This window comes from Monomorium pharaonis, chromosome 6 (genome assembly GCF_013373865.1).
Source record: "Monomorium pharaonis isolate MP-MQ-018 chromosome 6, ASM1337386v2, whole genome shotgun sequence".
Lineage (NCBI taxonomy): Eukaryota > Metazoa > Arthropoda > Insecta > Hymenoptera > Formicidae > Monomorium > Monomorium pharaonis.
Window position 1 is genome coordinate 25348304 of NC_050472.1, and position 24046 is coordinate 25372349.

At 32.1% G+C, this 24046-nt stretch overlaps 4 protein-coding genes across 6 annotated transcripts in view; 2 read left to right on the forward strand and 2 right to left on the reverse strand.

Moving 5' to 3' along the window:
* LOC105839444 (opsin, blue-sensitive) overlaps positions 1-24046 on the forward strand; it is a 245783-nt gene that overhangs the window by 9290 nt on the left and 212447 nt on the right. The window lies entirely within an intron of this gene.
* Positions 1304-8296, reverse strand: LOC105838690 (serine/threonine-protein kinase meng-po). Its single transcript, XM_012684424.3, has 2 exons — positions 7899-8296; positions 1304-4648 (listed from the first exon to the last, which is right to left on the reverse strand). The coding sequence occupies exon 2, from the start codon at positions 4646-4648 to the stop codon at positions 3482-3484; it is 1167 nt and encodes a 388-aa protein (XP_012539878.1). The 5' UTR covers positions 7899-8296; the 3' UTR covers positions 1304-3481.
* Positions 12826-16579, reverse strand: LOC114254438 (dentin sialophosphoprotein). The gene is made up of 7 exons (XM_036289090.1): positions 16123-16579; positions 15688-15907; positions 14354-15209; positions 14111-14136; positions 13692-13835; positions 13433-13597; positions 12826-13085 (listed from the first exon to the last, which is right to left on the reverse strand). Exons 2-7 carry the CDS (start codon positions 15887-15889, stop codon positions 12859-12861), a joined length of 1620 nt encoding a protein of 539 aa, XP_036144983.1. The 5' UTR covers positions 15890-15907; positions 16123-16579; the 3' UTR covers positions 12826-12858.
* LOC105838689 lies at positions 19463-22770 on the forward strand. Its single transcript, XM_012684423.3, has 2 exons — positions 19463-19559; positions 21817-22770. The coding sequence occupies exons 1-2, from the start codon at positions 19551-19553 to the stop codon at positions 22126-22128; spliced, it is 321 nt and encodes a 106-aa protein (XP_012539877.1). The 5' UTR covers positions 19463-19550; the 3' UTR covers positions 22129-22770.

Genomic DNA, 24046 nt, shown 5'->3' on the forward strand with positions numbered 1-24046 from the left:
TCGAGTAAATGACGTTTGATGCTCTCATCGAACGTCATGAAAACGACAAACGTACAGATGTATTTCATGAAAAGTTTGATGTAGCATCAATTAAAGATAAGATAATGCTCTTGTAATGTCGGGGTAGTATCACGGTTCATATAAGTCAGTATCATGAAGAAGAATTAAAAAATTTAAATATGTATATATAAAATTTATTTTTATCCATCTTAATTTCTTTAATTTGCGAGAAATATAACTTAAGTAGAAAGAGGATTAAAAAGTTTTATAATTACATGTTATAATTTGAGAAAATCATAAAATATATACAAGATGAAATACTATTGAATGCAATTATAATTGTTCAAAAACAAAGGCATAAAAGAAACCTGTCTCTCTTCACTAGAGAAAGTTTCAAGTGTTCTGAAGACTCTTGAAATAATTAGACTACCTCTTGTGAGGTTCACCTTTGTCTCGTATTCGCGTGCGCTTCCAAAGAACAAAGTGAAAATTTCGCGTTTGTGTGCTCTTATCCTGACATCAAGGTCGAACTAGAAGTTCGAATTTCTACATAATTAAAGTTAACTAATGACCTTGCCAATGACGCGCATGCTTATGTTTCTCGACATATATGCAGATATCGAACGATGCGATATTTTACTCGACACTACAACGTTATCAGTAATTTCTATGATCTTTCAATTCATGCATTTATCGATTTTTTTTTATCAATTATTATAAAGAGGCTATCGTGGTACAAAAAAAAAACGACACATGTAATAGTCGCGTTAGTGCATCTATTTGCTTCAATAGATAATTCTGCGGGAACGAGAGGGTGGTTCGTCGCTTTCAGCTGGCCCGGGTATCCAGGGTTCGTCGCCATAGCGACACCCGAGCTATGGCTAACCACCCCATTCTACAATATAGCTGGATGTAGACCGCGTAGGTTGAAAAATCTGGCGCGCCCTAATTAATCCGCTGATGCACAATTCAATTTCTACTCTCGCTAAAAGTTACACAAGACATAATCTAGATAATGGATTTATGTATAGAAAAAAGATGGTTACCTTTGCGTCAAGCTTCAATAACGAAATCATGGTTTAACAAAAAAAGAATCTTAATCTGATGGACAAATTTATATGCGATTAAATAAGATAAATGCTATTAAAAGATGATGAATAACAATAATTAACAAACAATATAATTGCTAATATCAATTATTTTAATTTAAAAATAACTAATATATGTATGTTTTATATATGTATATATATATATATATATAATATATACATATATGAAAGTGGGGAAAATAATTACACTTGTATCAATTTTATACAATTTTATAATTTATTTCGATATATACAAAACATTTCTTCGTATTAATGATTACACGCGCCAGCTTCTTTGCAAAGTGGCTACTTGCACTTGTTTATCTTATCACTCAGTCAATTCGGACAATATGAAGAAATAGCAGTACGATAATGACGATTGTCCGAATATTGTCGAATAGCGATGTCATTATGCTCGCGCGTATGTACACTCCCACATTCAACGTACAAATATATAGAAACATTCATTCGCATGGATTCCGATCGTTAACGGGTTCTTTACGCCGATCTTTTATAGACGTATTTGTACACACAATCATCCGGATAACGATCCATTTTCGGGATTCTATAGAAGGATTATGCACGAGTCCCACACGTTGCGATTATTTACTGACTTATGTCTGTGGGAAGTTACGTGCATCGGAAGTAGATAAAAATAAACCAACGTCTTATTTCCTCCAATGTATTAGAAGTTTTTCTAGTTCAGTCTTATAATTTTGTATTCGTGTAAAATTCGGATATTTAAAATACAAATCACTTCAATCGGTTTATCATAAAATTAGAATAAAAACCGATGTCATTTATATGTACAAATTGTAATTATAATCATATATTAATAATTGATTAGAACACAAATTCTTTTTTAATTGTCTTGATACTCAATCGCAAGAAACAAGCGATGAATTTGGCAACCGATTCGTCGCAAAACACCCATTTTACATGTTGTTTTCATGGGCGTTTTAATGCATTTAAGATCGTTAATGAAAGATTATTACAATTGTTGGAATCGCAACGTGCACGCAATAATACGGTATACCTATATCACCGTTACGAAATAGCGTAACTAATTGTACAAACGGAACCTCTATGCGCTACACCATAAACTGCTACAAGAATATATGTGTATTATATTTGCCTACGTGTATACGTACACATGCATATATATATGATACATATACATATATGTATATATATCTGTATATATATATATGTCTAGCACGAATGCGAATGTATATCTGACTCTATAAATGTATCTATATAAATGTATCTACATTTGTGTGATTTACATCTTGTTATTAACTATACTTCCGGTCTATTGCGCATTATGATCCCTGTTCGTATCTTTGTATCTTTTGGCTATGCTAGATTCTTAATGTTTTCGACGTTTTTTTAAGTACAAATTTTAATAGATAGAACATATTTCTCAATTTAGAGTGATAAAGTTTTTTTCTTTTCGATTGTTATAGAATAAGAATGATTTGTTTCCGAAAATGTTTTTCATGGACTATTACATTTGGAGTTACGATCTCCGGTCTGGGAATCCCTGGATTATACAGTCTTCTTGCTTTCTTATCTCTTGTCTAACAATCAAGATTACATCACTAAGTAATATAAACCGAAACGGATTTCAAATTCGAAGGATGTACGAAATATCTTTAAATAGCTGTCTAACCTCGCACTTAATCGCGCATAAGGCATCACTAATTGTAAGACCATCGGTTTACCAGGATAACTGACTAATGCAGAAATCATATGCACTGGCATTATTGTCCTATAGTTAGCACATCAAGTTAATTATCACCGTTTTTTTCGCTCATAAATATTCTCTCGCTCGCTCGCTCGGTTTCTCTCTCTCGATATTTATATATCACATTTACACTTAACTGCTAGAGTATTTTATGATCAAGAAATGTATCTTATTTTTGTTTCAAATTGTCAAAGTAATATAAAATTCTAAACATAGAGATAATGCTTGAGAGATTAATGAAGAAAGAGAAATGTCTTTTAAATATTTTCATGACATCTTTTACATACTTATCTTTTTGAGAATATTAATGAGTTATTATTTTTAATACCGATTAATATAAATATCATGACCTCTTGAATTTTTTCGTGATTTCTTTATTCTTACATAATTAAGGAAGTTCGTCAGTAATTGGTCCGCCTGTGATTAGCGTTTCGACATTCTGGAAACGTTGCTAAAATATAATCGCGTTCCGTCTTTTTTTCGGAACACTCTTTGAATAAATTTTTCGGAAAATGTCTTTCAGTTAGATAGCTTCAGCTGATTATTTGGCACATTTGTACGGCATGTAGAAGCTGCCCTTTCGGAACTTACTCGCTTCTTCTTGAGTAACCCGAAGGCACGGCTCGCTGTTGGTTCTCACTATCTCTCACATGTCCTCCGTGCTGAAGCTACTGATTAGACCTGGCTCTGTGTCGATATTAGAGTCGCACTGCATTACCCATTCCCATATTCTTTTAGTGACGACTTTCTGATCCACCGTAGTCTCCAAGCCGTAACTGTTGAGCAACTTCCTTAATTTGTTCTTGTTCTCGTCCACGTTGTGTCGATCGTCCAAGATGGTATCGAGATAGAGCAGACTATCGCCTCGCTTAGCAAGGCTTTCGCTGACATCAACCGATGTCGACGTCGCACTGTGACTGATCTTACTGATGCACCACGAATCCTTTAGGTACTTGTTGATCTCGGTTACGTGCGGTCTTTTGTCTGGCTTGTGTTCGAATGCTCGCCTGAAGTATCGGAGTAGTCTAGGAGTGAAACGGCGGAAAGTCGGCGGGATTTTTGTAGTACGTCGTTTCAGCCATCGTTGAAAGGCCGAGTAGTCTGGGTCTTGGATCGGGTCGGCGCTCTGCCACGGTGGATTGCCGGTCAGGCAAACGAAGAGAACGATACCAAACTGCCAGCAATCCGAGCTCCTCTTGCAACTATACCTTTCATTCTTGATGATTTCGTGAATCTCGGGTGGTTGGAATGGCACCCAGGTACAACGGATTTTATTCACGAGGGTGCCTTCCCGCCTTGTGCAGCCAAAGTCGCATAGCTTCACCTTGCTCATGTCCTGCGAGAACACCAATACGTTTTCCAGCTTGATGTCGCGATGGGCTAGTTGTTTTGAATGAATGAAGTCGAGGGCCGAGGCAAGCTGACCAGCGATTCTCTTACATGCCTCCTCGCTGAGTCCGCCGGCTTTCACGTTGCCTGCGAGATCGCCATAGGGCGCATATTCCTGTGCAAAGACGAAACATTTCTCCGCTTTAAAGGCGACTGCGTACGAGCAGAGTATACTAGGATGCGGACTCAGGTGATATGAATAGTGAAATTCCCGGAAAAAGTCCTTCTCAGTTGTAAGTTCTTGATGAACCGCTTTTAAAACCACCCTTGTCTGGGTGGCTCTGTGAGTTGCCAATAAAACTTTTGCGAAACTGCCTTCACCTAGAGTCTTTTCCACATTGTATTCCTTCGATAAATCCAGTTCTTCGAGAGGTATCTCTTGCACCCTGTGGATACCTGATTCTTTCTTCTCGTGCAGCTTCATCTGGAACAAAAAAAAAAAGAATACAAGGTTATTCTAGACAGATTAATTTTTCTACTTTCGGTTACATTGTACGAGTTTATGCAATAGTTATTAGATATTTTAATATTATGATTTTCATTTATTTTAATTTTTAATCTACTTTTATTGTCACATTGTAACAAAGATTGACTTTTTAGTCTAAAGTTATTTTCGTTTCGTATAAATGTAATAACAGAGACCGAATGCATATTTGTCCTTGCCATTTTCGTTTTGTATAGACCGCCTCCTCGTCGAGACCGGAAATTAGAATTTCATCTGTCCACGCTGAAGGACGTCATTGATTTCATACTTGGATAACTCTCTGTCAAAGGAATATTATCTATGTCTCGTGGGAACAATGAATCTCAGGTAACAACGCCTACAATCGTCAATGTGACAAACGTGCAACCATATTCAGGAACGTTCCCACGCTTCCTTCCGCAAAAAGATAATATTCACACTTCTTCACCGATCGTGCAACGCGCGTTCTAGTTCATAAATAGCAGCGTATAGATCAATCGCGGTTCTAGAATATGATATATCGGGAACATATGCGCTACGAAGTAGAAGCCGTCGAGAAAAGATTGTCTCGATGACGTAATCATTCTTTAAACGAAAATATGAATCTTTTCTCACAAAATCTTTTTTTTTTCAAGAAAGAATATTTACAAGATATTAAAAAATCCGAGTATTTTTGATAATTATGTCTTAATAGAGAGAAAATAACATAACAATATAAAGTTTTATTTTCTTGAAAAGTATGTAAAGTAAAATTTACATAATTATTATTTTAATTTGAGATTTAATATCTAGAATAAAATTCCGTCGGAAATTTATGAGAAAAGTATAATTTAAACTTTAATGAAAAATTTGATTATATCATAAATTAAATCAAGGAACAGTTGAAAGAAATTACTGGTCAAGATACTAGGAATTTTATACAGCATGTGAATAACGAAAATCGCGTATTTTCGCCGGTAAAATCCGTGAGCTAGAATTTATTAGAATATTCACATATCATTGTTGCATAACGTTAAGCAGACATAGATCTACCTAACGATAATCCTTGTTAGTTTTAGGCACCGTTTCTCTTCCAGCCACGTTCGCCGCGTGATCTCGCACGTGCGTCATCAAACGCCGCGCTGCATTTGCTCTCACGTGTAAATGGAATCGTATGTTATGCTCTTGTTCGATTTTACGATCACACGTCCCTAGAATTGATAATTTTGTTGGTAGAACACGCGGCAAGAGAAGTTTTTGGAACGTCGCCACTGGAGATAGCGGTTCTCGTTCTCTTCGCGCGCATCACCCGATGGTGCTTTTCATTTACCGTTTTTGTCGAAGAGAGCTGCACTCTCGCGGTGCAACGGAAAGCCTGAGAGGGTGGTCGGGTGAACCCAGGACATTTAGACCCTCGCTAGATCAATAGCAAGGACCGTTTACGCTTTAGTCGACGGCGCGTGAGTCTGGTCGGCGCCGAATCCCAAAACTTTCCGCCAAAACTCACACGCAAATTTTGTTTTTGCGACATAATGTATTTGTCATGTGTCTGCCGATTTGCTATTCAACTTATCACAATTGTCACGAGAAACAAGACAGAGTTAAATGAGCTGGAAGATTGAATGTGAACAGTAAAAGATATTTATAGCAGATCGATAGATGAAACAATTTTCTTTATTTTAAACGAGTCAGACAAGGATAATTCAAAATGTTATACATTTAGTTTACATTAAAGTATAATTTAAACGAATCGAAAATTAGCTAAACAGAAATAGACGCAAAAAGACGAAATTATAAATTGTTAATTGCTGTTTTATGCTATTCAACACACGAAATTAAATCATGTTTCTAAAAGTAAGAAATTACAAAAAAATAATACTTTGATATCCACATCCACACATATTATTTATTTCAAATTTTGGTTTACAATATATTTCTATATTCTATTTGATCTGATATAAACTATTTTGGTAGCAAAAGCATATTTTTCATTATTAAGCATTTTAAATATTTCAGAAAGAGATGTAATGACTTAACAAGTTAACTATTAAGATATATTTCTAATAGTATAGAAAAATGGTTTGTTATTACATTATAACACACACAGGTCATTAAAAAGTATCTAAACTGCGGGAAAACAAACATCGTTCGTTTAACGGCGAACATTTATCTACTTCGAATCGTTCCATAAATTTCTGGAGATTTCAGACACAACGTAAATGTCATCATGTGACGAAATTCGACGAAAAACGAATTTAATATGACGCTACAAACTTCGTGGGTGGCGCGTGGTCATGTATATTTTATTAACGTAACACGTCATATACGGGACGAGGTTTCATATCGAGAGGTTTCTCTTTAATTATTAACGAGAGATATTCGTGATATTACCTTGTAGTTATATTCGTGTATGAGTTTGCTGTAACCATTGTAAATACGTCGCTTTTATTTGAATTCACATTTCGCATATCATAATGACATTAATTTTGACAAAGGGTATATATGACGATGTATCTCTCGTTTTTCCTATTTTCTGCCTATTGTTTTGAGTCACGATTATTTTTTCACATTACCACCGGTTCGGACCGGTTAATTCTGACAAGCCTCGGAACCACTGGTATATTTAGCATTTATGTTTACTGAGCATTCTATTTTAATACACGCGAGTTAGCGGCGTTAAATTTTGGTGCGTGCATACGTGCGTACGTTCGTGCGTGTATACTGTGCATTTAATGAGGCACGTTTAGTCGACACATGTGTATATAAGAATCAAGAACTTATACACGCTACAAGTGTCGCGGAGATCCTCTATATTAAGTTCTTCATAGATGTAACATTAGTAAAAGTATAGTTGATTGAAGTGTTAATTATGGTTTTTTGATAATTCAATACAATCTTTTGTGGTTTTTTATTTATAACATGAACTAATAAAAATTTTATTAAATAATTGCACCATTTTTAGCATAATTTTTATAATATATCTTCAACACTCAGCAAATACTTTGTTAATAGATGGGAGTCTTTCAGAATTCTATCACATAAAAAAATCTAAATATTAATAAATGTTTAAAATTGGTTCAATAAGATAAGACATAGGACTCCACCGTAAAGCTCAACCAGATTTACGAAAATTGCTGAGAATTAAAGTAAAACATTCGTACAATTACACAATATGAATTAAAGTTATGAAGTTACAATGATAGTAAAGCGATAACACGACACAAATACGTACCACGGCAATAAAACTTGTGTGATAATCGACAGAAACGTCACTTCACTCTGGTACACTGTGTGTTCAATGTTTAAGTATATATCAATAAATACACGGATAGATCACTCTTGTTCAACTAAAGTCCGATTAGCGTGTCCTCGTTTACATCTTCATATCGGCATGACCTGGACACGCGCGTATCAGCTGCTCACGAGTATCACAAACGCCGAATTAAGTCAGCGCGCCGCCGAAATTATGTCAGGCGTGTCCTCTGATAATTTCGCTTTCGGAGCAGGTGTCACACTTGAGAGACGGGCACAGAAATAGAGACTCCGATGGCGAGGTATCGATACGACGACGCTCGCTTACATTTTCCGTGGTGCGCGTAGCTCAAACGTCTGGAGCGTCGTGACGCTCCGCGTCGCTTTTATAGACCCGGCTGGGAGGCGCGCAGACGTGGATTGTAAAAGGGTGCGGGACACACGACGACGTCGGTTGTAGGACGAACGTAACGCCGCGTCGCGCGTTGGCTTTTTTTAACGAGCGCATTATGCGAATCGGCGAGTCGCGTCGTTATGGTGAGACGGTAACACTTCGATAAATAGAGGAAGTTACCTGGGACGAGATGCATCACAGAATTTTTTTCCACGTGCAGCCGTTGATCGATTATGCGCTATCCTTAGTCACGAATTGCCATATTTGCATTTGGATAAAAAAAATTCTATCTCGTCGATCAAATTGTCGGTTTATAACAATCTTAAATAGATATTGGTAAATATTGATCGCACATGCAGTTGAATTTTTTTAAAGCTTGTTTGCGTTAAGTCGCGCCCATTAATTTCCCGTAGCCGAATATGTTGCTCGTAGGTGTTCGATAATAGCGCATTCTCCAGATTTAGGAGCAAGGACTCGATAACTATTCATGAGTAATAAGAATTTTCGCGATGCTAAAGTGACGCGCGAGATGATAAACGGAGTCTTATGTAGAAATTGAAATTGATTTACAATATTTTTTTCTTACTGATATAAGAATAAAGGAGAATAAAATTCGTCTTTTTTACGTCGCTCTTTATTGTCTGTCTGCCTGCCTGTGAATTTTGCAAGCATAAAGCCATTTTGGTACCAAAGTCGAATTTGCAAAGTATATTTTTGTATCAGCACGAATGGATTATTGACACGGACCGACTTAAAGTGAATTTATTGACTTTCCGCCACCGGTTTAATATTCCAGTTTCCATGAATATAAAGCCAAATGAGAGAGGAAATATCACGTGACTACGATCGACTTTGTAATTTATTATTATCATTATATTCTCTTGAACGCATTTATCGCGTCGCGATTTTTAGAAAGTTATAATTGCTGCTATTTACGATCAAAAATAATCTAAACGTATCAAAAGGATTGAAATACCTCGGCTTTGTTACAAATTTCATGTTTTTCTCTCGTGAATATATGTGTTTCGTATTATTTTCTTAAATTCACTACGGGACGTTGTTAAATAATGCAGATTACGCGTTCGTCGCGAATCCGAATTTACACCTGCAAGTATTTTTAAAATGTATGTCAAGTATACGAAGAGTCCATAGAGATGTTCGACTGTGTACAGCCGGATATTAAAGATATAAATAGGAGAAACGGTCGCGCGATGGAAGTAAAGTGCAAGTGCGAGTTATTGTGTAATTCATTGAGTCGCATTCCCTAATTCGTAAATTACGCGAAAGGTCTTGACGTCGGCGAATTTCGAGAAACCAAAAGAATCTAGGGTGCACGGAAATATATTGGCGTCATCGAACTCTCGTATCTGCGAATATATGTATCCCACGATTACACAAGTCCCATGGGACAGCAAGCGGAACAACGGGGTTGATTTATAGACGTGGAAATCCCGAGGCGATCGTACATATTGTCTTTTTATTGGTAACAAAAAGTCAACCTGTAAATGCATAACGAGATTTCAAATTCTGCTTCGCGGTAATACCTTTATACTATAATTAGATGTTCGCGGATGCGGGTATTGTCTATTTTATGAGGCAACTGACTAATCGTGTAACATTAGTCTCGTGCGCTTGCCAAGCAGCCACTGAACTTTAAGAACATTTATCATTCACGGAGGACTTCTTTCGTACTCATTTTTTTCACGTGTATGAACTTTATCATCTAACGATACATGGGAGAGTTCGTGGAAAAAAGTATAATATTACACATATAATTCACATCCAACTTTATACATCACGGTAAATCCAGCTTAAGCCGTTCCCGGTAAAAATATATTTTGTGTCAACGTTGAGTAAACAAGAGACACCATCATTTAAATGGTTCGAGTTCTCTGAACAGAGTGCGGACTGAAAAGCGCGAATGGGAACGGAGGATGAAAAAAAGAAAAAAAAAATGAGCGAGAGGGAAGGAAAAGGGAAAGAAAAAGATATAAGGGCGGACTTGTGTCGAAGAGAATTTACCCTCGACACGCGTCTGTGAACGTGATCCACCTACGCGAAGGCAAATACAGATACGCATATCGATCTCGCCCACATGTGGATCCGCGAGATGAGAACGATTCAATCGCATGTGCACACGCACATACAGTAATGACGTAATTTATGAGCAAAAAGGGACGAGTAAGTAGAAGGACAAGAGCGAGAACTCTCGCGGAGCTGCCACCGAATCGCGAGAGTAGATATATAATTATCGAGTCGACGGTTTCGTGGAACGCGGTTGACGAAATATCTATATTGGAGAACACGAGATCTTCATCGAAAACTACGGCGCATTTGAATTAAGCTTTTCTCTATATTTTTTTTCGTGTATTTTCTCGAAATATATTTCCATTCCATTTCTACCTGAATTTAAAATTGATTTTTTCCTAAGTGAATTTTTATAAAAAGTGTGGAATATTTATAATTTATAAATTGATATAATTTTATATATTTAGTAATGAATTTAATTGTAAAGCAGTTTCTACGAAATGCTTTGTCAAGTATATTACGATTTCTGACGCTGAATATTCAGATTAGTTTCTTTGCATCATTACCTTGCAGTTTTCTAGATTCTAAGAGATTTTGTAACAATGAGGGATTCTGAGAGATTTCACAGTTTCCGCCAACTCTAACAGTTGACTTAACTTTGGCTTGGTTTAATGGATGTCTAAGGACGCCTTTGTTTTTGTTGTTATTTCCACAAACATCAATCATTACAGCTATAATAAACAAAAATATATATGTGATAGTACGTCACTGTTGAGAAAAAAGATGTGATTCTGCGAAATCACTGTATTCTAATACCGAGCTATCGTTTCTTCTTAGCAAGAGCCAGATTTTCTTGTTACTTTCCTCAGATTCTTTATTTTTTTCCATTTATTTATTGACAAGTGTAATTGTAGCTTCAACCATTAGTTATAGACTACTGTAAAGCTTTTTTTATTCCATAGTCTGTTCAACGTGTCAAGCAATTATGGAAATGGAATAGTACGATTTCATCTCGAAATATCTCGTGACAGAGAAAAGTAATAGAAAAATAAAAAATTTTTATTCTCCGTCGCGAAAATGTGAAAGGTGAAAAAATACTTCTTATTTATTTATTTCTATAATTTTTTTAATGCGGATTTATTTCACATTTCCATATAATTTGCTTAATTTTAACATTGTTTATTAATCAATGAATGACCTCAATAGTCTACTTTTAAGAAATGGATTTTCGTCGTTTGGATTTGAGTGCCTCAGATAAACTTGCGCAGGACTTGATACGTTTCTTTAATTACGCAGTAGCTGTTTCACATTTGTAGGAACGACAAACGGCGTATTGGCGCCGGGAGATTATCGTCCGAGAGAAAAGAGCAAACATACGGTTCATGTTGCTTACTTACCTTAACACCGGCAACGTGCGTCAAACCGCCTATTTTTAGTCTTCTCTGTTTTCAGTTAGAACGTTAAGAAAAAATACTGCAGCTCACGGAGCAGGTGCCGAAATGCTCCGAATAGTGGCGACACAATAAAGAGACGACGATGACTAATTTAAGAATCGCGATGTACGCGATTATTTTAAATGCGTCCGATCAAATGCGCTGTGCATGAGTCCCTCGCTTAAAGGTCGTGTTTAAATCGTCTGTACAGGAGTGATCACAAATCTGTGTCCATGGTTCATGTAATGCGATGTATCTAATAAATTCAAAAGCATCTTGTTCTAAGCAAAAATATCGAAAAACCAAAAGCTTTTAAGTTATGAATATACAAAATAAAAAGCGAAATTTGTGTGTGTGAAGGCTGTTATTAGAAACAATACATATTGGATAACATATACGTGTACAATTAGCTGCTTGAACTGAACTGAAATATGTTAGATTGCATGTTAAAAAGGAAACAATGTTAAAAACAGAAATATTATTTAATATCCTATATTTATAATCCACGTCACGAAATAACAAGGCACAAAATATTGGATAGTATTTTTATACCATACACCGCATCCGGCGATATAATTTGACTATCACAACAGCATCATAAAATATTTAACGAAATAGTTATATCCATCCAGAATCGTACATTTACTGGAGATGATCAGATGTTCCAATATATACGTTTTAAGATTTTTTTTTATTCTCCTTTATTGATTTATAATTGTATTTTTTACATCAAACTTATAAAATTCTTTAAAATTACAATAATTACATTATATATAATTTATTTTAAACATCATATAATTTCTTTTTTTTAATTAATTGTAATATTTAAATATTAAAATCTTCCGAAGATAAACTTTATTTTGTAAATTCAAGCACAATTCATTTGAAATAAAATTAATGCTAATCGGAAAGATACGTAATTATAATAGGCTATAATATAATGAATAACAAAGAACTAAATAAAACATAAAAAGTACATAAATAAATAAATTCATTAAGTATAATTATATAATAATCAAATTTCAACTTTAACTTCTTGCGCATGATTTCAATTTTGTGTGTTCTCTAACATTCTTTAATAATTTTCAACGTGACTCTTCTCTTTCGCTTCCAGTCTCAGTTTGGCTTTCACTATTTTCATCAGAATTTGAAGAATCACTTGTGTCAGTGTAATATGAACCGCAATATGAACAATTACAGTTATTCGAGCATGAACAGGACGAATCGGAATCGGAAAAATAAGATGAAGATGAATACGAAGTCGACGATGAATCAGTGAAACTGCTGTCTAATTCGTATGATTCGTTGCTTTCTGAAAGAAAGAAAGAAACAAGGGATCAGTTCCGAAAATATCGTATTTGGGACATGGTTGCACGGTTTTCGCATACAAATTTTCGGTAAAATTTATTAAATTGTCATCAACGTGAGAAGCGAATTTCGTTTTTTAAGTGATCTGAGGGATTAACTGCGTAACATTTAACACATTGTGCCAACATTAATAAATTTCTTAAAAATACAAAGAATTTTTTGAAATTACTGACACACTTATTTTATAGAAGATTGACAAAAAATTCAATCTTGCTTAAAAAAAGATATAATTGAAAATTGTAAATAAAATTATTTTAATGTTATTATAAAGAATTATAAACATTGTTTTACCTAAATCGTTTTTAATGCAATCCATTTTTCTCTTAACGTCTGTTATACGTCGGCTAAGACCTTCGATAGCTTTCGCAGCTTTTATATTCTTTTTATATTGTCTCGTATTCTCGACGTCTTCTTTTGCTCTTGAAGAACACTGATTATCAGATTTTGCGCAGTTTTCTGTAAAATAATTGTTACTTAATGTAAATTAATTTGAATCGGTTTTATCGATAAACCGAATATGTATAGGAATATTTTGGAATATTTCTCTTACGTTTGCATTGACATTTTGTATCGTTCGTGTTATTCATCTGCGGCGACAGAGATTTACGTGACTGAGCGGGTTTTTGTAATTTGTTCTCTGAGTTTTCTTTTTTTAATTTGTCCTTTTTTATTTGGTTAGGAGTTAGGTTTGTGCCTGAAAAATATATGCAATTATATTAAAATAATTAAACCAAATATAAGATTTGTCTTATTGCGAGAACCAGTACTGTTTTTTTTTATATCTTATTGTATTTTTTATTTACCATTTTGCTTTGTATTGATTTGTACAGAAACTTGTTTTATTCATTTTTTTTCTAATTCATTAAGAAGTGGAAAAATATTCACTTTCACACAATGAGAAAAATTTCATCATTATCAAAAATAGAAGAAAAAATACATATTTTAAACATCTCCTTTTTGCATACTTACATTGCTCTTTTTTATTATTTACTTTACTTTTTGAGAAATTTTGAATCTTTTCATGACTTTTCAATTCGACATTTATTTCTTTCTCTTCTCCAATTACATTGGTGCTATCTAAAAAATATTGTATTTTTATTATTAAAAATATTTGAAAAGTTGAAAAATATAATCAAAATAAAAGTGTTTTATTTACTTTTGTTTTGCTCATCTTTCAAATTGTTTTTCAATATTTTCTGTCTTTTTTTGTACTCCCTTTTAGATTTATTTTCAGAAGTTTCCGCTTTTGATTTTTTATTTTTTGCCATTAATTCTTTTTTCACTCTTTCTTTTCTTATTTTAGGTACTTTTCTTTTAGGAGTGCTTGTTTGTAGATTTTCTTCGGTGATATTTATTATATTTTGCAGAATATTTTGTTTTATTGTCTTTTCGATTAAATCAACATTATTCTTGGCGCTGGCATTTGATAAATTTTGAATTTTTTCTTTTACATCATCAAAGTCACATGAAAGTTCTTGCGTAGTCATTTCCTCAACTGTCTTAGAAGTTTGTTGAGGCTTTGTTGAAGCTCTCTTTTTTTTATGTACTGTAATTTTTGTTTCAATGGCGTTATTATTCGTGTTTGATGAAGTCTCAGGTAACTCCGCTTCCTCGACTGTCTTAGATCTTCTTTGCCGAGGCCTTTTTGGTGGAGCTCTTTTCATCTCACTATTTACTGTTGTTTTTGTCTCAGTGACGTTATTATTTGCACTTGATGAAGTCTCAGGTAACTCCATTTCCTCGACTGTCTTAGATCTTCTTTGTCGAGGCCTTTTTGGTGGAGCTCTTTTCATCTCACTATTTACTGTTGTTTTTGTCTCAGTGACGTTATTATTTGCACTTGATGAAGTCTCAGGTAACTCCGTTTCCTCGACTGTCTTAGATCTTCTTTGTCTAGGCCTTTTTGGTGTAGCTCTTTTCTTCTCACTATTTACTGTTGTTTTTGTCTCAGTGACGTTGTTAATTTCACTTGTTGAAATTCCAGATGAATTTGTTACCAAATCCTTTATTGGGGAATCAATTTGAGATTTTTTCGTGGATCTCGGACTTTTTTTTGCGGTGGTGTTACCTGAACAAACGTTAAATTAGATTAATTTTATTTCATTATTTTTAAGTCACATTTTAATTGATTATATATTATTCGATTGTATTATTATAAATTTGTTATAGATTTAGTTGCATTAATTTTAATAATATTTAATAATGTTACTTTTATTACAAAGTTTTCGAAAGTAATTAAAATTATTATTTGTTTATTATGCAAATACAGGATATTATGCAACTATTACATTATGTAAATTAATAAAAATAAGAAGTCTTAATGTCAAAAGTCTGTAAAGTGTGCAAAAAATATACACACTGTGTAAAGATATTTAAAGAAATTTTATAATTACTTTTATTTTATACTGTAAAGTACTTGATATATTATTCGAAATATTTGGTATACTATCAGATTAAAAGAAAAGTGATTTAAATAAAACATAATTTATAGCGAAATAGAACAACTTTTTTAACAATGATAAATTTTAATGAAATCATATTCTTACCTGTAGCTTTAAGAGTCTTTGCTTGTGTAATTATGTTATTAAAATCGCTTAGCACATTTTGAATACAAGCGGTTTCTTTCGTTTCAAACATTTCAACATTTTTCCAAGGATCAGTTTGCAAAATATGATCAATATCGAGTGTACCGTCCGCACCGTCGAATGATAATGCGGATCTTCGTATATTTTTATTATTACGACTCATATTTGGAACGATTATCACCTGTTAAGAAATATTCTAAGTATCAATATATCATGATATAATTAAGAATAATACAATTACATACAATTACAGTATACATTTTTTGATATATAACTTTATAATTAATATTTTGATATATTTGGCGTATCTTAGAAAATTTAAAATAAAATTGTATTAATTTTTATTTTTATAATTTAATGATATTAGGAAAAGTGAAAAAAAAATATATAACTTACTTAATTTTTTAAGATTCTTCTTTCGCCTAATTCTGAAATCTATTTTCTTATAACTTATCGTAACAAATACACTATTTGAATTATTTTATTAAAATATTACGTTTTTTATTAAAATATTACGATAAATAAAGTAACACATTATTATACAGATATTTGAATAATAACGCCGAAAGTATTGAGAGATATTCTTGTGAGAATTGTAAAACGGGTCCACGTATTATATCAATACGCATTCGAGGAAAGATGCTTTAGAACTATTTGAATTGTGTTTACGGATTTTAACCTTTTAGATCTTCGCCAGAGATCGGTGTTGTTCCCTTGTACGCTGGTATTTACAGTACCGTATTAAGGCATGGGCTGAGTGAGTTATAATCTGTGGCGGTAAATTTTTAGAAGCAGTAAATTATAAAGATTCTTTTCCAGTTGAGCATTGAATAATATTTAAAGAATGATCAATGTTAAAAAAATTGTTACAGTAAAATGACGAAATATAAATGAAGGATTTCTTAAAAACAAGATATTGAGGAAATTTTTTCTCAAATAATGAATTTGACGTTTGATAAAAAATTAGGATTATAAAATATGTAAATAATAATATAATGATTTTAATATTTTTTATGATCTGATGTTCTAATATAATTTCTGAAAAAATTTTACTTAGATGACATCACATAAAGGCATTTGATTTCCTTAATATCTTGTTTTTAAGAAATCCTTCATTTATATTTTATGTCATTTTACTGTAACAATTTTTTTAACGTTTGATAATTCTTTAAATATTATTCAATGCTCAACTGGAAAAGAATCTTTATAATTTACTGCTTTTGGCATTGAAATATTTTAGCTCATGGCTGCAAAACAAGTTAATGCGGCACTGAGTATTTGTTTGACATATAAATACCAAAAACGTTTACTTTAAACTACACAAGGATAATCTATATAATTTTGATAACGTATATGGTTTCTAAGACGTTTACATATATATATTGTTACACACAATGTATGATTAGAAATTAAAAATTTTGTCTTTAGTAATAAATAACTTCGTGATAATATTTAATGTAATTTCTCACGAGAGAACCTTTAAACGTGTTGAAGAAAGCATCTCTTAGCTTCAATACACCGTCTCACACAAGATTAAGATTATGATTATAAAATATAAGACAAGTAGATTAAAGATTCTATATATTTTTTATTTGCGTCATGATCTCAGTTTTTACGTCGCAATTTTTTCACAATGTAATTTTCTTACGTTGGCATTATAACGACGTGGCATTATATCGAGGTAGGCACGCGTAGGCTTGGAGAAAACGTCAGAAAAACCGGATTATTGAGCGGGTTCTCTTAGCAGGACGGAATAGAATTCAATGACGTCATCGTGACGGCGCATGAACTTTATACAGCTAGAACCCGTAACATCTGGTCGATCGAATGGAATAGGGCTTCGTGACGTCACGCCACCCTCGATGAGATCACTTGGTTATAAGTGATGTCACAGTATACTCTCTCGTCGCGTCGGCTGTAACGTCATTTATTGCGCCGTAACTTTTTATCTGTTTTAAGTATCGAGAAAACTGAAAGAACCTAACACCTGGTGTCGGACAAAGATAATTTTCTCGGCCATTATATGGCAGTGTTTATTTTCGAGGCTGGATAAAATCACTTGTTACGCTTCGATAAAACACTTTCCTTTTTCTTTTAAATTATTAAAGTCCGTGTATAGGATAGAGGAGTTATTTATAAGACGAAGGAACACTGATCGACGTAATTTATGAACAATCAATTCAGTTATCTTGTTTTTACAAACTAAAAGTAAGCAAACAGCTTAAATCCGCAATAACATGAATCATTCAATTTGTATAATTAAAAGCTGAGGCTATGAATTGTATCTATAAAAACTATAAAAACAGATTTTACAAAGTAAGATATTTAAAATCAAAATTCTAGAGCATTTTAGAGATTGTTGGATATAATCCATCAGGAAATTTTCAATAAATAAATGTCTCTAAGACACTGCAAAACTTACTTTCATCTTTTATGATAATATTTATGTATACGGAACTTACGGCGCCAAGTCATATCAATCATTGCGATTTTGCAAAATCGTCTTTTCATTGTGATTTATAAGAAACTAATTTAATAATGTTTCAGAATGATTATTAACAATGCAATTAATTAGTTTCAACTTTAAACGGCATTAGTTACGTTTAAATTTTTATTTTGTTCCACGTAAAAGACTAAAAAAGTATTTTCTTCTTTCTTGAGATTGTATATTTTTTGCAAAATAGTAATTGTGGATATGTCAATTAAGATCTATTTGATTATTATTATGAAATAATTTCCGAAAATTTTGAGAATAATTTCAAGATATCAAATTCTATATATTTTAGGCTATTAATAAATAAATTAATAAAAGAGAGAAAAAACGCTTTGCCCAAGTCATTTTTGTGTATTTGCAACATCGAAATTTAAATTTACCAAAAGTGTTATAGTTCTAAGAAAATCAGACTAATCATGTTAATCAGGATAATCCGTGTGCCTGACAATTAAGTAATTGTATATTAAAATAAAAGACTATATTCTCACAATACTATTATTATTGGTGTCATCATAAGTAAAATAATGTTATAATTTGTAGATTTATCTATAATTCATGCACGTGTCGGAACAATGCATTTTCCAAGACAGATGGTATATCGCATTACCGAGATGTTAACAATAACTGAGGAGCATCGATTTCTGTCCGAAAATTCGAAGTCTTCCATATCGTTGCTACTACGCTTTAGCTTATTTTTACTCATGCGAAAACACGGAATTACAAATTGATTTTCCTAACAACTCGTGTGAGAGACCGTGTACAATTCTGCAAGTAATAATAGCAGTCGCAATTGTTTAATTATAATAGTGATGAAACTAGTTTTTAGATATTCAATTATGATTTATCTAAAAATATGCGAAAGATCTTTTGAAATGTTAACATATTCAAAATGATCTATTCTATTTTCAATGCTACTAAAAGCTATTAAATACATAAAACGTCTTTTAAAAGGAAGATATTTCATATAACGTTATTTAAAAAGAAAAATACTTCTTTGAGTTTTCCTAAACAATTGAAACTTGGTAATACTTAATTTTTTATAATCATCCTTGCATATTAATAAAAAAATTTTAAAAGAGTCCATGTCTACGCCATTGCGGCGGAGGTTGACGGCTGTCGAGAGTAATAACTTTAGCAGAAAGAGAAGAAAAAAATAAATCTTGAAGAAATCTTGTTCTCGAAGGATCACGATGATCGTTTGACTCACGAAAATAAAACGTCGATTCGCCACGCGGTAAGACCGGTGCCCACACGCATTTACACATATACCTATATAAAAGTGTCATCGTGCCATTCTCCCAGATAGTTGGGCGCTGTGCATCGAACGAACATGATCGAGGTAAGAGAGAAAATCAGAAATTTCGTGATAAGAAATAAAAAGAAAGATGCGTGCACGTGTTTTCTGCGAGTGACGTCGAATTTACGTGTCGACTGGTTGATCACGTAATCCCCTCCGGGAAAAGTGAAAATTTCCTTGTAAAAATCCCGATTGTGTAATTTTCTTCGGATCGAAACGTGGGATTGAACTTGATAGTCAAAGGATTCGATAAAATGCGATAAAAGGCAGACGAAGTTCGAAATGTAAAAGGTGACGAGTGTAAAAGTTCACATTGACTAGATGACTGATCCGATTAGAGTGCTAGAATGTTTAATTTTTAATATTAAATTGCTCTTAACTTTTTTTTAAATGACTGAATTGATTATGCCATGAGTAATTTATTTCGAAGTTATTAAAAAGTTTTTGTTATATAATATCTTTTTTACTGACTCTTTCTCTTTCCCATAAATTGTTAATAAATAAAATTGGAAACATGTAAACAAGTTTCTTGATATATATAAATTGATAAATTATAATGAAAAGTGAAGAGATAAACGGAACTGAATCCAGGCATGTGAATTTACACAACAATTTGTGCATTGTACTTTTAAATTAATCCTTATTTTTTTATTGTTAAATAAAATATTCTTGACAAGATAACGTCAAACTATTTTGGCTCTTAACTAATTTGGCTTACTAGTAGTGACAAGATTTGTATTATAATTAGATTTTGTGGCTAAAATTACATGAACGGTTAGTGTGATTGTGTGGCGTTTGCCGTTCGTCTAATTTCAGCCATCGAAATGTAATTATAAATCTCGCTGAAGGCAAAGGCAAAGTTACTCGTAAACGTAATTGATGATGATGTACAAATAGATCGTAGTTAATAATGTTGAGATATTTTTGGGAAAGATTATATTGTGGTAAAGACGCTTACATTAGTTGGACGATTAATTAAAAAAAAATTTGAATAAAACTATATATTTGTAAAGTATTATTAGAATTTTAAAATTTATTGAAGAGATTTTATATCACCTTGTTGCAAATAATCTCGAGAATAAAATAATTAAGGTATATCAAATTAAATAAAGATATTATAAATATTATACTAATATTTTTGGAGAAAACCTAAGCAAATATATTCTAAATTGTAGATATAATTGTAAACAGTGGATAAATCTTATGTGTAAAATGAATCCTTGAGGGTTAAAATCAATTAATAATTGACTTTTCCAAAAACATCTTGTTTCGACAGTCTATCTTTGCGATCAATAACAGAGAAAAGTCTTTTTTATGTAGCATAAAAATAACTTTGTCTCGTTCGAAGAATTTCTAGTCAATCGTGAGAAAGTAGGTTATCTTTTAATCTGGTCGCGATTTGGGTCAAGTGAAGTGGAGCCCGAGATCGCGTCTATATGAAATAGCAAGGGTGTGGACGATCTCATATGTATTTCTATCTATCCACCTGCGAGTATCGTGTCAAATCATCGCCATCCGCTTTAAATTTTCACAGGATTTCCCGACAAATTCAATCTCAAGATGATTTCCACCGCATTGCGCGCGAAATCGTGTGATTCCATGAATTTGCGCGACGCAATAAAAAGTCATAAATTCGCGGTTACGTCGCCAAGCGGGGCATTTATCTCCGCGTAGATCCTCCGGTGACTTCGAATTAATTTCACGTAAATCCCGTGTACGTCACGTTAAAAAATAAATCTCACGCGCGTGATTCTTTTGCGATAAAACTTCACGCTTTTTTGCATGTCATTAACTAAGCGAGACCAGTCTAAACAATTTTCAAATCTATACATTTTGTGTATTAATATTGCCTATAAATTAACCATTGCTAAATAAAAAAATCTCAGTTTTTAAACTATAGATTTTTAATAATATTAAATATCTTGACAATTAATAAAATTAATAAAATTAAGACTTTTTAAATTAAAGTTTATTTTAATTTTAATAGATAATATAATTTTGTTAATTAAATTTATCTTAGACGTTCAAATTTGAATATCATGAAATGCTAAAAACATTTTATTTCTTATTAATTATAATTAAAAAATGTTAAAATTTTAATATTTATGTAAAGACTCAGATTCTTCGTTCAACAAATCTGCAGTTGAAATAGAAAGTGGCACTTTTGAAATATTTACTCAGTTTGATTGATTAATAACAAAAAAAAAAACGCAATTATATATCATTATCTATGCGTGAATTTTATATAACAACAAATTTATTGATGCAGCTGCATTGCATTTAAATGCTTTTGATGTAGTTTCTGGTACTGTTCCTTGGCGTTTATGGGACATTGGCAGTCCCTCATTTGCCTCACGTGAGTCATGATCCTCATCTGGACAATAATGCGGAAGTGGTCTACGGACAGTTTCCCGGTACCGAGAATCTAAACGAAAAGGCGCTTCCAATATCCCGCCTATTCGCTACGAAAACGAATAATCTGCCGGCGAGAAATAATCTAGCAGAGAGATCTCAAGTACCTCAACAACTTCCTGGGACGGCAAATCTAGCGGAAAAGCGAATCCCTGATATCATCCTGAAAAGATTGTCGCAAGTGCTTGATGTCAAATAAAAAGAAGCAAATTATAGTTTATGATATAATAAGAAACAAATTGTGGTTTATAATATAATACTTTTGTTCGTGCAATAATATTTAAAATATATTTCATTGACATCATCATTAATAATAATCTGGATAATTCATGTAAATTGCATGAATCTTTTTATTTAATTAAAAAAGATTGAAGCGCATTCCTCTATTATTTATAATTTTTATTGTATTAAAAATAAGGATCCTTCTAAAAATGGTATAAGTGATTACAACGTGTATATGATCTCATGACAAGTATATTATCATATTAATAACGAAAACGTTTAAATTATCTTTTAATATAATATAAATTATTGAATTGAAGAGTTAATATATTATACTAATTATATTGATTATACAATTTTTAATATTCTACTAAAATTAACATTGAAGGATTGATCAATCATTTTGAAAGATTTATTAATTGTAAATAAACCCAAACAATTTCGCAATAATTACAATTTTGTATTATAAATGACATCAAAAAATTTAATATACTTACTATATACGGTAAATTATTATACAATCTACTGCAAAGTAAATAAGGTGGGAGTACGTCATAACAACGTAATTATAAGTGATAAAACGATTTGTGGATAAAACCGCAAGAGAAAACGTGCAATTTACATTTGTCTCTTTCCTCTTTTTTCCTTTCTCACTTTATTATCTTACTTTTATTATTTTAAGCTCATTGCTATTATGTTCGCATAATAATTTTATAGACAAATAGAAAAACGCTATCCGAAGCATAATTTAAAGCAAAGAATAATTTATTTTATCTGAAATATAATTTATTGTTTTTTTTTACATGTTCTCTGTATAATTTTTTAAAATTATTTTGTGGACAGTAACATCATTAACTTGTAATTTACAACATGTTTTACAGTATTAGCAAAAATATAATAATACAATTACTTCAGAATGTTATAATAAAGTAAAAGTACAGTATATTGTGTTTTATAATCGAAAAAACAATAATATTAAACATTGATTATTTTAATAAACAAGTTATTCTATTATCTTTTGTTGTTTTACAGAAATTATGTAATATTTTTAATTATTTACGTATATAGCATTGGTTGGTAAAGTTGAAACTGCTATGTTAAAAACATAGATTTATATTACGAATTAAATTTATGTCACAGAAACGATTATAATTATAATTATTATATAAATATATATTTATATATAATTGTTGTTTATATTATAAATTTAAAATTATGAAAATCCTAAATATCAACAGTCAATTGCAATATCGGCAGTTAGTACGTAATTCTTCTTGGATAACCGTCGAAAAGGAGGGTATGCCGACAGCGTTTTCATCGATTTCAATATATTGTTCACTTTATTCACAAGATAACGCCACAAATGAAACTTAGAGAAATGAACAATACACGTGTGGAGTAATTTACAATAAGAATTTAAAAAAAGATAAGGACATTTTACATTTACAAAATAAAAAATTTCTATTTAAATTAAACTTTTATATTTTTGATGGAAATAAATATTTATTAGCTTAAATCTTTATTTTGTTTGTAATAATGTACATTATGAAAATGTCGAATTCATATTACAATGGAAAATGGAAATGTTGTTTGTAAAAAACATTTATTTAATTCACTTTTTGCCTAAATAATTTATTATAGATTTTGAAGTATTACTTTATTTAACCAGAATTATCTTCAATTGAGCTATTCTTTTTTACTTTTTTCTTGCTGCATAAAAAAGCAACGGTATTCACATATTCAATATGTTACCCTTTTCCAAGGTTGATATGCCACACTTTAGCTTCTGCTATTTCGTACGTGCTGGACATTATTTTGTCGGCGAATTGCACCAAGTCATGGCAGTCCTTCGTACGTGTTAGAACTTTAATCCAGTCGGCGTTTGGATTTAATAC